Source organism: Microcebus murinus, chromosome 12 (genome assembly GCF_040939455.1).
Source record: "Microcebus murinus isolate Inina chromosome 12, M.murinus_Inina_mat1.0, whole genome shotgun sequence".
NCBI lineage: Eukaryota > Metazoa > Chordata > Mammalia > Primates > Cheirogaleidae > Microcebus > Microcebus murinus.
This window is the reverse complement of record NC_134115.1, coordinates 14,828,992-14,847,655: the sequence shown is the minus strand read 5'-3', so window position 1 is coordinate 14,847,655 and position 18,664 is coordinate 14,828,992. Positions and strand designations below refer to the sequence as shown.

The following is an 18,664-nucleotide window of genomic DNA, read 5'->3' as shown; positions in this document are numbered from 1 at the left end:
TACATTGGAATTTTGGTACTAAACCCACATAATGCAGTCATCTTTACATAGGCAGTGACATGAATATATATTGCTCCTGCATTCCTGGTTGCCTTTTCTCGGTACTGTGGCAGTCCCTGTGGCTTTTCACCAGGAAAGGGTGTGATACTTTGGTCTCAAATGCTAAAAGTCAGATGGTCTCTTGGGTTAAAAACCATAATGCTCAGGAGCCCATAAAAAGCTGAGTAACATTGAACGTTTAAAAATGGCAGCTTGGTGAAATATATGTCATTGGAATGCACAACTTCCCGTTGCTGAGTGAAATGTAAACACAATGATCACATGCCAGGCAGCACCGTGTATTAGTGCTTTCTAAAGGCTTCGTCCTCCCACTGATCCACTTGAGAAACCCCCCATCAAGGTTAATAAGAGTTACTGGGGGAGCTTCATGGGAGGAGGAGAGCATGTTCTTACTGTTTAATTCCCCTTTATACTTAAAATGAAGAATTCTTGTTTCTAGATCCAAGTGTAATTCTTAAAACATCGGTGTGATTCTGGTTTTATTTATGCTTTACTGAGAGAATAGAAAAAGTATTTGCTCCTGAGTAGAACCGAATGTAAAATAAGATGAAGCTACGATCCCTGCTAAGACTGAGGGTCCTTAAATTGCGTACACAAGCAGGGTGCCTTTCCTGGGTCAGGAGACAGTAGGACCCACAGGGGAGAATCCAAGAAGCCATCTGCTTTCATACACCTCGCCAGAGAATTCCCAGGTCTCCTCACCCTCCCTTAGCTGCCCCCCCCCAGGGAAATTGGGAAGGGGTTGAGGGGACAGAGATTGCTCTGAGGTCTGTGCTGGAAATGAACTGCATCTGGGGACTGCTATGGGCAACAGCTGGTTTCAGCCAGTTGCTAGGTGCCAGAATTATTAACAGTTAGTAATAGGCCACCATCGAGAGCTCCCCAGGAAGAAAAGGGGGCAGTGGGAGTGGGCCTCAGCGAGGGACACGAAGATCTGACAAAGGGCGCCACTGCTTTGGACTCTGCACCAGAATTGCCCGCCTCCTGTGGTTCCGAGCTGTTCTTGCTCCCATGGACCTCACTAGAAGCAGAAGGGGGGCATCAGCAAGGAGACAGTTAGGAATATTCGTGTTCCCGCAAAATTCTTTCGTCAAAGCCCTGACCTCGGTGTGACTGTATTTGGAGATGGGGACTCTTGGGAAGTATTAAGGTTAAGTGACGTCAAAAGAGCAGGGCCATGACCCAAAGAGACATCCGAGAGATCTCTTTCTCTCTCTTTCTCTCTCTTTCTCTCTCTCTCCTCCGTGTGAGTACACAGCCAGAAGGCAACCATCTACTGGCCAGGAGGAGAGACCTCACCAGAAACCTAATTGGCAGAACCTTGATGTTGGACTTCTAGCCTCTGGAACTGTGAGAGAATAAGTTTCTGTTGTTTAAGCCATCCAGTCTGTGATGGTTTGTTATGGCAGCCCAAGCAGACTAAGACAGAGACCCTTTCCCATCCCTGCCTCTGGCTCCTTGTCAGATTTGAGGTAATACAGGAAGAGTGCCAAGCTGGCCAGTCTTGGATCCGCCACTTTACCTCCTGAGACTGGAGATTCCTCATTTCTTGAGTTGGGATAAAGAACATGCCTGACCTACCCCACAGGATTAGTGGAGAAGCAAATATGGAGAATAGCAATAACAGCTGATATTTATTGCACATTTACTATTTGCAAGACCTTTATTTGTTTATTTTTAAGGAAAGTTCATTGAGGTATATTATATAGAGGTAGAGATATAGAAATAGATATGATATACACACATATAGTGGAATTCACCTTTTTTAGTGCATGAGTTTTGGCGAACAGTTATTTAACTGCAACTACAACCAAGACATAGAACATTTCCATCAGCCTTCAAATTCCCTGATGCCTTGTTAGAGCTAGCTAGCCCTTCTCTACTCCCAGCTCTGGGCAACCATAGATTTTCTAGACCTCTAGTTTTGCCTTTTCAAGATTATCATATAAACGGCATCACATAAGACTTGCAAGTCTGACTTCTTTCTAAGAGCTTTTCCAATATCAACTCATTTAATCTTCACAACAATATTTTGATGTAGGTACAATTATTATAGAGGGAACAAATGTAGAAATGCTATGGAAAAGCAAAAAGTGCTAGACAAACATGAGATGGTATTATTATTATTGTTATTTCTATTTGTATTATTTTTTCAGTAGAATAAAAATAAAATAAAATTTCTATGGACATTTTGTATGGAATTTGCCTTCTGTGCTCACCTAGAATCCAAATGACAGGAGAGAGTGGTGTCAGCTCTATGACTTCTCCCTTGAAAACAGATGATAATTTGCCTTGTTCTAGCACGACAGAGATTTAATGATGAAAAAAGTATTTGCAAAAATATTGTTAGCAATAAGGCCCAGAAACCCTCTCTTTGACCAGTCCAAAATACTTGGCCTTAAAGTTACTAAGTCATACGAAGATGATCAGATTGTTACTGTAAATGGTAAAAGACAACAAAAGATGTTCTAGGCTGCAAAAAACAACAATTTCAGGGTAGTGACAAGGAATCCCCAGTGTAGGTGAGAGGGTACCAAGGCTGGCACCAGCTATCCTGACCCACCACCCCCAGCTGCATTAATTCATCCGGGAGTCAGAGGTGAGGCAGAAAGGGCTGAGCTGCTTCCCATGAAGTATCCCTGTGGTTCTGTAGCCACGTGCCGGATGCAACCTATCACTCTTCATAATTGGAGAATTTGCATCTTCCTGGTTGCGGTCAGAGTACCCACAGTCTGACCACGATGGCTCCAGGGTCATCCCAAAGGGGAAGGTTTAGTGGATGTTGTTTCTCTCTCTTGTTTTTAGCCTCCTGTTACAGATACAACACATAATAAATAAGTAAATAAGGTCCAGCTATTCCTTAAAGTTTATGGCTTTCATGAATTTTTAAGGAACAGGTCAGGAGAAACTGCTGAAACAAAGCGATGGAGCATAGGGTGTGATGAAGAGGTCTAGGAGCCCCTTCAATATTTAATGCCGGCAAAAGCCTCTTACAACTAATCATCTCTTAATGGGGCCTGCCCTTTGGCCTGCATGTTTCTAAGGGAGTAAAATGTTTGGCTTCCAAACAAGTTATCTGTCATTCACTAAGTAAATACCACAAGCCGAAAGTGGCCTCCCAGGCATCATTGGTCTTTGCTAGTTGAGTTTAGAAGGTCCCAGATTAGCATTACTCGCCTCTAAATCACCAGCAGTTCCAGAGCCAGCTAGGCATTTGTCTTGGGTCTGTGGAAAAACTCCTGCCTACCAGTGTGCCTCTTGCAAACACAGAACGGAGGCTCAGGAGGGAGGGGGAGATAGCTGTGCAGATAAGCACAGTCATTTGGGGAAATAAGAGGTGAATTGGGCAAAACTAAATGCAACATTGGTGTTTGAACTGGGACTGGACAGGTGAGATTTGAGCAGAGATTTGAAGAAAGAGGGACATAGGAATGGACAGGGTGAGCAATATTGAGAAGAATGGATACAGTAGGAGAAGAGAAGGTGACAAGGGCACAAGGGGAATGATGGATGCATTTTACAGGAAGCCCAACAGAAAGGGGAGAGCTAGGCTCATCACCTCCTCTCTCATCTCTCAGTACCCTGGAGGAGCAACTATGCACTTCTCATTGACTTACATCACGGATAAGGATACTTTGTGTATTTGAAAAACAAGCAAACAAATAATAACAACCAAACATGAGAAAGTAACTAGATTCTAGGCATGAATAGCGATGGTGTGGATAACTGTCTTCCGTAGTGTTTGGTCAACAATTCGTATTTAACTTGCTCAGCAAGTTCCCTAATTTCCCGAAATCCCAGTTTCCCAGTGTAAAAAAAGAAATTGTTTGGTATGCCACAAACAATTGAATTTTTCACAGTTTACAACCTAATAACCAGAGCGTATACTTTGAATTTCTTGGGTAAGAGATAAATTTTTGTAGCTGAACCGATTAGCTGTGTCTGCTTTGATTTAAAAATAATAAAATCATTGATTTCTAATGCAAGTCATTTTCACCAAGGGCTTTTTAGTATTCTCTGCAGGATTTATTGTCTTGAAATACTTTTCAAACAGGTAGAATTAACAGATGGTTAGGCCGAGGTATTTTAACTAGAACACAGTTGTTATTTTTGTTTTTAACCAGATTATCTTATACATGTCACTGTCAAAATCATGACGTACCCTAGAAATAAATATTAACAGCTAAAAGAACAGTTATTTTCTAGATATGTTTTTAAAACAGAACCCATTATTTTTCTCAACTTGATTTATTGTAGGCACTATGGAATATCTTTTTGACCTCGGACCTCAGACATTCTTCTGGTTAGATTTGCTGATTTAACCAAGTTGCAGTGATTAACAGCCCTGATGGTTATCCAGTCCTTTTATTTTTTTTTTCATACTTTGACTTTCTTCTTTAGTCTCTCTCCATGTTCTGCACCCTCAGAAGAGATGAGATCCTAATATCCATCTTTAGAAAAATACTCCCTCGTATCATGCATTATGACTGCATTCCCAGATTAAATAGTCTCGGGTCTGCACAGCCCTGTCTACTGTATATATGGCAAACCAAGGAGTAGGGTTTCCTATTAGAGAGGGCTTAGTAAACCCCAGTGAACCCCTGTAAATTTGGTTGCATTTTGAGAAGTTATGAATTTCATTAAATGGTTCTTATTTGTAGCATCTAACAGGTGAGACTGTTTCCCTCCATCTAATCTAAGGCTTGGTTCTATCAAAAGTTTAGAGAAATGATTGATGGACAGATAGGAAGGTAGTAAAGGCTGATCTCTTTGAAAGAACACATTGAGAATTCTCCCTCAAATAGCAGCACTCACAAGACACCCACTTGAGGACATGGTATGCTCACTCACTGACACCCTCATCCCTTTTCAGACACAACTGTTCAGTGGCCGTGCCTCTTGGGCCACTGTGATCCATTAGCAAGGGAAGGGAATGCTGCTGTTGTCAGAGCTACACTAAGGACACTCCATGGTCCCTGAGCTGTAGCAGGGAGGGAGAGTTCCTTGAAGAGGTGGATCTTTAGCTTTCCTTTAGGAGACCTTTAGGAAGCAGGGAGAAAGGGAAGAGTTGAAACTTTCCAAGAGCCCTGAGTAAGTTCTCCCTGGGCAAGGCACCACACTAAGCCTGCTGGCTGAACAGAGAGCGTGTGTCGGAGACTGGAGGAGCCAGAAATGTAGAACGACCCATTGGAATGAATACAAGACGTCCAGAGGGGAGAGGTTTTGTGTGTGGCTTTAGGTAAGCTGCTTGAACTGTCTGAATTTTAGCAGCATTATTTCTAATATCTAGGCAACCCAATGTCTACTCCAAAGGGCAACCATTGGGTTCAAGTAAGATAATTGAATAGAAATTCTTTGTAACAGAGAGGTACTGTGTGTTGGTGGATGGTTATGGTGGCGCAGTGGCCGTGGGTCATTCCAGAGCCACAGTGTTTATGCTAGAAATAGACACAAGCAGCCCTAACCCTTCACATTTTACCAATAGAGAAATAAGTCAAACCTAAGGGAACTTGCCCAGGCTGGTTAATAAATAGCATAGCAGGAACTAGAAATCCCACCCTCTTGGGTTGAGGAAAATAAAATAGCGAGTCCAAGCCAACTCTCTAGCTAACTGGGATTCCCATCTTGCATCAGTTCAGTCTGGTGAGCTTAGTGAAAACCACGGGTCCCGACCCAGCTTGGTCTCCGGAGAGTCTCTGAGCCACCACGGCACCTCGACCACCGAGAGCAAGAATCTGCCTCTGACTCCCAGTGTCACACTTGGGATCGCATTCCATCTCACAAACATTTAAGCAAGCGCGTGAGGGCAGGTTGCCAAGTAGCACAATACAAAACAAACGTCTCATTGTGCTTGTTGCCGCACACTGTGTGGTTTTGTGTGGCCCCAAACCATCGAGTGGCTGTGACTAGAATGTGACAGTAATTTGTAACAACAGTGACTCTCTCTCTCTCTCTTTTTTTTTTTCTTTTTTGGTCAGTCTACTTTTGTGACATGCTCCAAAATCCTGAGAAAAGACTGCAAAAGAAATGTTCGGAAATGTTCTAAACGGGCTTGAAAAACTTGTGAACCCTGTCTGAACTTTTATTAGATTGTCCCACCACTCACCCGTTTGACACCAGAACAAGGACAGCATTATTTATAGCAGCACGTGTGAGATCTCAGAAGGCATTCTTGAAAGAATTAAAGGGAACAGAATCGGTCCCAAAGAGACTGCAAGCAGAAAATAAATGGTCAGATGAGAAAACGTGTAAATCAAAATGTGAATCTTTATTTTCCCTCTCCTTTAAAGGAAAAAGGCTCTTTTTCTTGGCCATTAGCCAAGCAGGACAGAGAACCTGGTACAGTGGCGCTGGTGTTAGAGAAGCCACTTGGTCGTGGCCAAGTGAGGAGTACGGGAGGGTCTCTTGTGTCGATTCTTCTCCTTAGTGTTTCCGGGATGGCTGCTTCCCACGGAGGCAGTGAGATAGTGAGAGTCGCAGAGAAGGAAGCAACACCTTGAAACCGTTTAGTACACTGCAACGTAGAAAGCACTTTCACAAATGTCTGCTTGAGTATTTGCTCACAGCAATCTCGGGAGGTAGACATTGTTCCCTACCTGTTGTAGTTGGAGAAACTTGGGCACAGAGAGGCTTGGCAACTAGTCAAGATTACTCAACTAGGAAACGGCCAAGTAAGTGCACTATGGAACCCAAAGTGTCACACATCATAAATCGGTCTCGCCCACTGCATTGCAACTGCAAATGCCCAGGTAGACATGGAAAGCCTGGTCTCTTGCTACATTGACACATCCCAAAGTGTAGTTTTTAGCTGTCTGGTTCTAGGAGACGTGTACAAGTGGTTCTCTCTCTCCCACAAACACACATTCAAATTAGTTTAATTCACTATGTTAAAGTTAAATCTTTTCTTTCCTGACAAACTCCTCAGATACTTTAACAAAGCTCAGGGCATTATGAATCTCCTAGAAGTGAAGAGGCATACAGGTTATGGTGTATTTTACACACTTGACCTAGGAACTTTTAAAGGGAGCTAGCTTTTAACATTTTGAGACCTGACGTTCAAAAGAACACCACGTTGGGTCATAATACCCAGCCCTCTCGTTACCCCCACGTACCAATGTCTTCTGTTACCCCACACATCAACTAGACATTCATCACAAATCTAGATTCCAATTTCAATATTTCCATAAAATAAATAATTATGTCTTTTTTACTAAGAACCTGGCCCTCTAACTCCACATAAGTCTGCACTGAAACCCTCCCAGCCATGTAGCTTACCCTTTTGGGCCTTTTATTTTATAGAATTTCTGTAAAAGTCGAGGTGTCGCACTTACAAATAGCTCTTGCAGAAAGACTCTTTGCAAGAAGTTATCCATTCCTTCCCAAAGAAAAATGCTTCTCTTAAGCCCTACACTTCTTTCAGAAAGATTAGCAGATACTTCCACTCATTGTCCAAGCTACTTCCCTTGCATGGATGTTTCAATAACCCAGCTCTGACAGCACAGCAAGAAGACAAAGTCCCAGTCTTCATTGTGACCCCCACTTCTCTCAGTCACTTTGACCACTGGGGTTGTGTTTTGTCCAATAAGAAAAAACAGAGACAACAAAATGTACAACTGAGCTTGTCGCACCCCTGCAGTATGGTGTGCTGCACAATGATGTTATGAGCTCTTCTTTATAAGGTGGGGAAAAGGTTAAAATGGGCAATGTAAGAATAAGGTCCCTAGGGGGAGACATTATTTTTCCCTTTGATTCCATCCTATCCTTATTTTTGCATAGTAGTTAGAGCAATGCTCTTTTGTACCTTAGGAGGTCCCCAGTAAAACTTGCTATGTGGATAAAAATGGTCTGTTAGAAAGTCTAGCACATTAACTGTCATATGAGTTGTATTTAACTCATGCTAATTTTGAGCCTGGGGCCTCGTGAAGCATATGTAACTCACAAGTCTCTTTACTTCGGGAGCCGTGTGGTGCGCAGGCAACTCACGCTGCCGTGCTGTAGCATGCATGTCACGTGATGGGTGGCCCCCTGGGCAAAACCCTGCAGTTGGTTCATGAATATCTTACTTGTTGAAGTTTTTATTGTTACAATTAATGTTGACAATTTAATTGCATATAACTCACGCACAGAAAACAGTAACAAATTTTTAATTAGATTAGAAAGGATTGTTTCCTTTTTGAAGTTTTTACTCTATTTTCAACACCATGGCCCCAAGGAAAGATTTTTTTTCTTAGTATGGCAGTCAGTGTGCTAGACCTTAGTCCTATCAGTACCAGGTGCTGAAGTGTGTTACCTCAAGCAAGGTCTCATAACTGCTGAGAGCAATTTTGCCATCTGCAGACCAGAGATGCCACCATGGGTCCTGGGTCCTTTGTTGTGTGTTCATGAGATTAAATGGGACTGTGTATAGATTTCTTGTAAACTAGCTGGAGCTTCACCAACTGTGGTTTCAGAGAATGGCAAGGAGACTGACACTTTAGCTCCTTGGGCTATGGGGTGGAGGCCCATTTTTCAAGCTCTGTTATTTCCTTCCTTTAATGAATCATAAATGGACTTTGAGAATTAGAATGGAGCATAGACTGTATGGGGCATTACTCTAAAAACACAGGGGCTGTGAGTTGTCTTTGAGGTCTAGCTGCTGCTGTAGCATAAGGCCACCTGCTGCCAGGTGTCAGGCATGTCCTGTAGCCTTGAGTGCCTGGGGATTACAGGATAAAAAACAGGAGCTGCCAGCCATGGGACAACTGTGCAGAAATCTGTTCATGGCTTTAAAATCAGACAGCTCTGATGTCCTACAAGCTTGAAAATGAAATTCCTAACTTTCCTCCATGAAGTAAGAAGTCAGAAACAAGTTTACTTTATTAAAGAAAACTCAATTTGCCTCTGCTAATGCGATTGCCATCTGGTGCCTCGACCTCAGTATTTTCACTAAAATGGATGTTTAAAAAATGTATTTATTTATTGCTGTAAATAATATAAGTAGCAGTGCTCTGTTGTAGATGAAAGTCTTGAGCCTGGAGTCCAATAATCTGAGTTATTTGTGTCCATAAGCAACCTGAACCTCAGTTTCCTCATCTGTAAAATGGGAATAGAAACTTCTGCTCAGCCCTCTGCTGGGTTGTGGTCAGGAGGTCTGAATCAGCACTGTGCACACCTCACACCTGCAAGCAGAAAGAGGCCCTGACTTTGTCAAGGAAGTAGAGTCACTGGCCGGTCATTTTGGATGCAAAGCCCTTACCTGTCATCCTGATCAAAGTTATCCTCTTGTTAACAAGATTGAGTCATCCTCCTACCAGAAAGTACATGTGTGTGTTTGTGTGTGTGTGTGTGTGTGTGTGTGTGTGTGTGTGTGTCCAAGATGAATATCCATCTAATCACCAACCCTGCTCCTATCTGGTTTTGAAATAAAGAGAGTCACAAATAACATGAAAAAATGATTTTGATCATTCTTTGTCCTCTGCTGCTTGAGATTGTGAAGAAGTCATATATTCCTTATGCGATTATAAATAATTAAAATTAATAAGCACAAATAAGGAAAGAAAACATCGCCCCACAGTCATCCCTTCCACACCTGTTTCCGGGGTGACTGATGCCTCCTTGTTGGTCCCTTTCCCGGCAGGTCGGTGGCCACACGATGCTGCCCATCCGATGGATGCCTCCAGAGAGCATCATGTACAGGAAGTTCACCACGGAGAGTGACGTCTGGAGCCTGGGGGTCGTGTTGTGGGAGATCTTCACCTATGGCAAGCAGCCCTGGTACCAGCTGTCCAACAACGAGGTGTGTAGCGGGCCTGGCTGAGCCCCCGCCCCGGCCGAGACTCCAGAGGCAGCCTCTGCTGGGGTTTCCTTTGGGGCTGGAAGTCAGGACATGGTCCTATGTGGCTTCTTGGGGGGGGGAGGGCAGCACTTCCCAAATAGCCTGCTGTGTATCTAAATGTCATGGCCAAAGCATAGTCACAGGAATTTAAGAGTTTTGGAGGAAGAAAGGCACAGTGCTTGCTGATTCGGCCTCACTCCTCTGGTGAGGGCACTGGTAAGCCACCTCACTCATGCCGCTCAGGTGACGAATTGACAGCAGACGTAGCGTCCCAGCGCCCTATGGCCCAGCCAGGTTTTTTTAGTATTGTTCCAGGGACGTTTTGTGCTTCTTCCCTTTTTGCACATTTCACTAGATCATTAGCTTTCAGTGAAAAAATGCAAATATTTTGTTTTCCTGTTCTAACCTTTTTGCAAATATGTCTATATTTGAGGCACAGCTTCTTGGTCAAGCACCCCACATCTAGGAGGGTCCATGTCTGTCTTTCTACTCCAATTCCATCAGCCAGTACGACTGCCTATGTCTGTGGCCTGAGGGGTGCTCTGTCTTCAGTCAGCGCTTTAACACAAAAGGGACTTGGGTTCCATCCCAGGCTGGTAAAAACTAAAACCCGTGGGAGTTCCAGTGTGAGGTTTGGGAGCATTCCATATAAATTATTTCTCCACCAGTTCTGTGACATGAGAGTGGCTTGAAAAAAAATGTGGAGATAATCCAATCAAATTCACATCGATGTAAACCAATGGAGGTTAAATGATCTAATAATTGCTCGCTTCCTTCTAAGAAAGATGAACAGTGAGGAGAAGCCCCCTCTTCCGCCCTGCTTTGTTCTGACGTTTCTTTGCTTGGCACTGCTTTTCCTCCCGTCTCACCCTGTCTTCGGTCTCCCCACGCAGGTGATAGAGTGCATCACTCAGGGCCGAGTCCTGCAGCGGCCCCGCACGTGCCCCCAGGAGGTGTACGAGCTGATGCTGGGGTGCTGGCAGCGGGAGCCCCACATGAGGAAGAACATCAAGGGCATCCACACCCTCCTTCAGAACTTGGCCAAGGCATCTCCGGTCTACCTGGATATTCTAGGCTAGGGCCCTGCCCCCAGGCCGACCCTTCCCGACGTCGCACTCCTCAGACGGGCCGAGAGGAGGAACATCTGTCACCTGCCGCTGGAAGCCCGAGCTGCTCTCCTTCACTCTGACAGTGTCAGCAGCAGAGACAGCGAGAAGCTCTCAGAGGGAAGCCGCGTGGACTTCTCCATCCATGGACGCAGCACTGACTTCTTTTTGGTATTATCTCTTTCTCTCTTTCCATCTCCCTTGGTTTGTTCCTTTCTTTTCTTTTCCTTTCCTTTTTGTCTTTTCTTGGTCTTCCCTGCTTCACAGTTCGTGCCCTTTCTGTTGGATCAATCTGGCTTCTGCATTACTATTAACTCTGCATAGACAAAGGCCTTAACAAACCTAATTTGTTATATCAGCAGACACTTCGGTTTGCCCACCACAACTAACAATGCCTTGTTGTATTCCTGCCTTTGATGTGGATGAAAAAAAGGGAAAACAAATATTTGACTTAAACTTTGTCACTTCTGCTGTACAGACATGGAGAGTTTCTATGGATTCACTTCTATTTATTTATTATTATTACTGTTCTTATTGTTTTTTGGATGGCTTAAGCCCGTGTGTGAAAAGGAAAACTTGTGTTCAATCTGGGAAGCCTTTATATGTGGGAGATTAAAACCAGAGAGAAAGAAGATTTATTATAAACCGCTGTATGGGAGGAACAAAGACAACCATTGGGATCAGCTGGCATCAGTCCCTGCTTAGGAACAACCCAGCCACTGTTAGCTGGGAGGAATGTATTCGGCACCTTCCCCTGAGGACCTTTCTGAGGAGTAAAAAGACTGTTGAACTCTGTGCCATGGACCATTCTTTGCCCATCACCAGAAATACTAGCGTTCAGTAGAGAGAAAAGATGGCTTCCGTGAGACACAAGATGGCACATCATTTGCTTAGACACAGTCTTGTCTTTGTAGGTCGCCACGATAGCACTGGTTTGTTGTTCAAGTGTTATCCACTGATCCTTTGTCAAGTTCAGTCAAGGTGGATTTGTGTCCAGAGATCATTTCAGGGTCAGGTGGGAAAGCCACGGACGCGGAAAAGATAGGACGAACTATAAATTCAGAGACAAGTTTCTCTTATATTGAACTTTTCAGATAGCACTTCCCTCCGCCCCCCAACTTCTACTCCCACCATCCTTTTAACTGTGCAAGCAAAATTGTGCATGGTCTTCGTGGATTAATACCTTGTGTGCAGAAACTACCACTCCAGACACAGTGCCCCTGATAGGCAAAGCAGATCCGTGAAAGGTATGACTTACACAGTTAGGGGAAGCTCATGGAGCCGATTGGCTGAAGATAAATGTCTCTGCCTTGTATGGTGGTGATGGGTTTTAATGAATATGGACCCTGAAGCGCGGATACCCTCATCCACGTGGAGCCCACAGGACTATGGGGAGGGCAGAATCAATCCCTGTGGGAGAGGAAACCTCACCCTTAGCACATCACATGCGTTAATGTTCAGTGTACACAGGCCAAGTCCCTTGCTCTGGGCTCTGGTTGGGAGAGTGGTTCATTCCGAGTGTGCCCCACTGTCAGTATGCTGTTTTTGTTTTCTTCACTCCATTAAAAAAGTCAAAATAAAATTTTGGCACGGCATGCCAATGGGAGGCTGTGCCCAGACTGAGCACGGGAGGTGTGCTTCTGGGCATAGTCATTGGTTTTGCAAAAAGAAGGCGTAAATTCAAATAGAAATTTACACTTATTTGGATGGTCAGATATACCAAGGAAGAAAAATATTTCTGTTCATCAAGAAAACTTGCTACCCTCTGTGAGGGGAATTTTGTTAAACTTGACATCTTTATAACATGAGCTAGATTGAAAGGGAGTGATTTTAATTCGTCTTAGGTCATGTTATTTCATCTGTGTTTCTGAAGGTGCAATAGCTCTGTTTTAGGTTTTGCTTGTGCCCGTTAATTACTGGAACACCTTGTTGACCATTATAGGCTTTGAAAGCCAGTTCTCAACAATTCAAAAATGTAAATTAACAGAGAACAAAAGGAAATGCAGTAAGTAGCGTCTGTGGTCAAACTAGGGGGTTGGACAATATGAACCTTACGGTCCCTTCGAGTTCTGTGCTGGCCTAGGAGAGATGGAGTTTGAGTTGTTTATTCTCTTTGGCAGTGAAAAAAGTACCCCTCCAGAATACAAATAATCATCTAATGAAAGCCATATCTCAATGATATATACGTGCACGTGTATATCCTATTAAGGACCCACGGTACTGTTAAAACACTGTGGACTTCCATGAAGCAAGAAGGAAGGGGCAGATTTGTATAATCACTTTTCTAGATTCCATCAGCGATGACCTGAAAGCCTAGGCAGGTTTGCTACCTGTGCATGTCTGGCCAGCGGCTCGGGGGCAAGAAGCTGCAAGTTATTTTATTTTAAGAGAGCAAAGGAGGTACTACTTTAAGGGATCAAATTCAAGGAAGGCTGTGCAGTGTTAGGCAGATGAGAAGATGGGAACATTCCATTCCAGTTGTATGCTTTCCTCTGAAAGCAAAAAGCAAAAAAAAAAAAAAAAAATTCTCCTTATACCTTCTGACAAGTCCCTCAAAGTCTTGAAAGGTTCTATGCAAGTGCAAAGTTTTATAGTTATTTATATTATTGATTATTATTGTTTCCTCTGTTGTCTCAAGAGTATGTGCTGACTTCAGAGACATCTTGCATTGAAAGAATATCGATTGCTTTGAAGTAGCTGAATGAGCCACAGAATGTCTTAAAATACCTGTCACTGTCCCTCCAATACCCCCTTTTCTCCTGGTCTGATTTTTAGAAAACTAAGTAGCATCCTCATTCTAAAATGTAATGGTCACCAAATATGGCCTGCCTTCAGAGACGCTGAAAACTACAGCAGTAGCAGTGATAAACCTGACTCTCTAGTCCAGACCCAGCCTGACAATCATTTCCATTTACAATTTTTTAAATAGTTTTCCAAACACTTTTCACACGTGTTAGCAAATTATTCCTGTTTTTTAATAGGTGAGGAAATTGAGACTCAAAGAAGCTCAGATGCACGTTAGAAGTCTCCAGCTTAGCTTCTTCTGGCACCACTGGGACCTAATCCAAGTACTCTGACTCTGAACTTCATGATTCTGTCCACTAGAAACCCTAATATTCAAACAAGCATTCAGGAAAGAAAGCACACTAACAAATTCCAAAAGCAGGGTGTGAAGTTAGAAGAACAAATGGAAATACATGAGTTTACAAGCAGCTGAGATAATTGTGATATGTAATCATGCTCTTAGCTTCAGCTAAATCCTTGTACACTGAACCAATGTCATAATCAGGCTTATTTAGAAAACACTTTATGCTATAAAAGATTATATCAGAATTCATATTATACATGTGTTCACATCAGTGCTACCTGTGATACTTTCATGTATTTATATATGTGTTATAAATACTTGATTTATACATATACAAATGCACATACATAGTGTGTTTGTGTTTATGTATAAATTTATAGGCATACAATAATAGAGATAATTATAAGTAGGGTGCGGTATGAATAATTTGCTTAAAATCTGCTAAATAACCAAAACTTTGTAATGTCATGTTGCTGTTAGTGCTCCCATTCTCCATGTGGGTAGGACTACATCACACTTTCCAACTCCGTGCAGTACTGCATGGGTGGGAGGCATATTTAAAATAATGTGCTTCCCAAAACCACTGAATAAAAGCCATCCCACCACACTGAATCCTTTCTCTGGTTCCTTGCAAAAGAAAATGAGGACCGAATTAGATCATTTTATGTAAAGGTCCAGGAAAGGAAAATGGATTTTTTTGTTTTGTCTTTCTGCACATTTGTGTTATGCTCACCTTGTCCTCGTCCCACTGTGATCCTTCACACTTGTGTTCAGAGTCTAAGCATTCCAGGTGTAAATTGGAATGTTGGGAGCCCAGTGTCTCGAAGGCCAATAGTGAGACGTCCAAGACCCCACGGCGAGATGAGCTAGTCAGGGATTCCCACATCCGAGTATGAATGTACCAGCCAAGGGTGGAGAATGCTGTCCTTTGCAAAGCGTCGTGACAATAGGATTTCTTGGTCAAGAATGGGCTTTTTATCTTTATTTTACTTTCCTTTTTGCAAATTGGACAGCCTATTTCACCAATAATGTTAAATTATATCTAATCAAATAAATGACTGTATTTACACACACACCTTCGATTCTCTTGCTCCCCAATCCCCCCCCCCCTTTCCTGTTTGAGGACTTTCATTTTCAGTGTTGACCTTTGGTTTGGCCATATATCACTGTTACAGAAAATCCCATGAGAGGAATGGCCAGTGACCCAACTCCCCAAATGTCTAAGTTAGTTAGTAGTTAAAGCCGATTCTTTACAATGCTTAATTGGAATGTGGACACTCTGAGGTTGTGATAGCTTGCACATGAATTTCAAATATTATTCTAAAGCATTAAGGGTGGGAAGGATTTATAGTTTAAAATGACAGTGCAGGAAGGGATATTTTCTTGTTGTCAGGGCTGGAATGAATCACTGCTGCTCAAGTGAGAGGTTCTGGAATATCCTTAGTTTTTGTATTTCTTCCCCTTCTTTTCCCTTGACCTTTATTTATTGAATTATGTGTTTATTTATTTACTTATTTATCTATTTTTGCTCCATTCATCACAAACACAAAGCAAAGCAAAAAATATATATATGTATGTATATGTGTTGCAGGCAAAACACTGTGAATTTCACAACCACCACCAAGCAACTATTTTGCCATCTTAACATATGTCTCAGGAGATGAAATGGGAAAAGATGGGGATGTCATTTTTCAGTCTATGCGTTCGAGGCCAGGTCCACGTTTATTTTCTTTCTTTGGTCCATGCATTAATGAAAATGATCCTGAGTGAAGGTTGGCTGAATGTTCAACATAATGGAGCAAGCATAACAAAAAGCTGTGAATAGCCACGTGTTTGAATAGGAAAAAAAAAATTGGAGAAAATGAAATGTAATGTAAAGGCCTACATCTTGCAGCTTGTATATCTTACTATTGCTTTAAAAATGTATAAAACAGCTGGAAATGTTTTAAATACAAGGTCTTTGAATTAAATGTGGATTTTAAAATATGTAATCCCTTGAACTATGACCAAATTATGGTGAACTATTGCTCCCTGTGTTCCTTGATCATTACCTGTGACTTACAAATCTGCCTGGAGATGTGGACACTCTGCATTTGCTGCTGTATCTGGAGAGATGTTTGTATATATCCAGGCCGTATACACACACACACTTCAATATCTCTCTGCAGATATATTTCCCCTTCAATAGTGACCTGGTATTTGGAACTCTCTATCTTTTCATCTGGTTTCTTTTCCTTTTAATGTGACGTCTCTGTGCCAATACTTACCAGTTCTTGTTTTGCAATCTGTTTTGAGGTCCATTGCTTTACTAAGACCCACTGCATCTTGGCTGATTTCAAAGTGACACCTGAATACAGTGTTTCAAAAAAAAAAAAAAAAAAAAAGTTTCGTTTGTAAATCATGTGACCAGCTTCTCTCAACCTGACATGGAAAGTCTCTTGTACTACAGTGTATTTAATAAAAATGATGTCTTACAATAAATAACATCCTCCAAAAGAGAGACTAAAAGCGGCATGATGATTACTTCTTACAAATGTATATAATTTCCACAAAGCATGGTGTGCTCCTTTTTCTATGTGAATGTAGTATTATGGTATTTTGTTTGTTGTTTGGTTGTTTCCTAGAGACTGAGTCTCGCTGTGTTGCCCAGGTTGGAGTGCAGCGGCATTCACAGGTGCAATCATCGCACACTACAGCCTCAAACTCCTGGGCCAAAGCAATCCTCCAGCCTCAGTCCTGAGTAGCTGGGACTACGGGTGCGTGCCACCACACCCAGCTCTAATGCATGTATTTTTAGATATGGTCACTGAAGACGCCTGCAGTGCTCACTAATGCAAGGTAGTAAGAGTAAGTGGCCTTAGGTACCAGTTTCCTAGCTGATTTCTCCATCAGTCTGATACTTTCAACTTACATCTTAGATAACTAGGACATCACTGCTTTACTTTCTGCAGTGATAGAAATGCTCAGTCTGCTCTCACCAATGTGAGAGCCTCCACCCCATGTGGCTAGGGGACACTTGAAATGTCACCAGTGTGACTGAAGGACAGAATTTGAAATTTTATTTAATAATTTACTACCATGTCAGACAACACAGAGCAAAAAGATGGAATCACCATGATTTCTAGAAGATCAGACTTAAGAAACCTCCCAAGAAAAATGTGTATTGTGGCATCCTATTGTGACTGGGCAGCTATGAGGATCTGAATGACCTGAGAGCAGAAGTAAGTGAATTAAAAATGCCACTCTCTCTTGGCCTCTCTGTGCATTGTGTTTTGGAAATCATAGTGGTGAGGGAGGACAAAATAGGGTGGCTCGGCAGGGGGCCTGTGGCTGTCTCTTTCTCGCCGTTAGAGAGGTCCGCCCACACTCCTGTTTCTCAATATTTCAGTTGCGTTTCTCAGGGTCTGGCCTTCCCGCGACCCTCAGAGAGGCCCAGCTGCCTCTGGGTAGCGCAGGTGCAGGAAGGTCGGGGTTGGCAGTGGACCATCCAGAACTCAAACTCCTTGGAAACTTTGCCTCCTGAATACCTCTTCTCAGCGGCACATATATGTTTTCCTTGAGTTAAAAAAGATACGATCAGGTTAAAATTCAGCAGGGAAGTCAAAGGTGGACAAGGGGGGAAACAATTTGTCCAAACATCCAAATAGGATTGTGTGTCCCTGTGGGATCAAAGTGTATATCCCACTCCCAGAAACTGTGGATTAAAGGAGAATAGTTTAGCCACTAATGCCTCGGCCAGCCATAACCTAATTTGAACTATTATCATCCCATTACGGTGCCATTACGATGGTATCGACTCAAATTCCAAAGCCACATTCAAGAGTTGCAGAGCCCTAACCTGCTTTCCTGTGTATCCCACCTAGCCTTCCCCTCCAAACACCTCTTCCATGCACCCTCAGGGGTGCCTAATTTCTTGGATGAGAAAAATGCTTCTCATTTAAAATAGACATAATTACTTCTAGATCAAATCAACTACCAAAATGAATGCATGTTCTGTACCAGGGTGTTAGGTATGCATATTAGTTTCTGGTGGCTGCTGTAGCAAGTCACTGCAAATTAGGTGTCTTAACATAACAGAAATTTTCTCTCTCACAGTCCTGGAGGCCAGAGTCTGAAGGCGCGGTGTTGGCAGAGCTACGTCCCTCTGAAGGCCCTAGGGGAGAATCTGTTCCTTCCTGTTCCTTAGCTTGTGGCTATATCGTTCCAATCTCTGCCTCCCCGATCACATCACCTCCTGCTCTTCCTCATGTGTCTTCTCCTCTCTGTATCTATTTCATAAAAATACATGTGATTGCATTTATGGCACACCCACATAGTCCAGGACAACCCCCTTCTCTCAAGATCCTTAATTTAATCATATCTTTGGCCATATAAGGCAATATTCACAGGTTTTGGAGAATTAGGAGGTGGGCAAAATTTTTGAGAGCCACTACTTAACCCACTACAGTATCTTAACTCTTCCAACCCTTACGTCTGTCTTAGGCGGTAGGTGCTATTATTATCCCCAGTTTACAGATAAGAAAACTGAGACACTAAGAGGTAAGAAACTTACCAAAAAATTAAGGCAAAAGAAACTGACCAGTGAATATAATGCCT

General features: G+C 42.7%; 1 protein-coding gene across 4 annotated transcripts in view; it reads left to right on the top strand.

Moving 5' to 3' along the window:
• The window catches only part of NTRK2 (neurotrophic receptor tyrosine kinase 2), a 345,071-nt gene extending 328,519 nt beyond the window's left edge, over positions 1-16,552 (top strand). For all 4 annotated transcript variants that reach the window (XM_076008574.1, XM_076008573.1, XM_076008571.1 and 1 more), the window contains 2 exons: positions 9,677-9,835; positions 10,768-16,552. In XM_076008574.1, the coding sequence (XP_075864689.1) occupies positions 9,677-9,835; positions 10,768-10,953 (345 nt within the window). In that variant the 3' untranslated portion in view covers positions 10,954-16,552. The remainder of the gene's footprint in view (positions 1-9,676; positions 9,836-10,767) is intronic.
• The last annotated feature ends 2,112 nt before the right edge of the window (positions 16,553-18,664 follow it).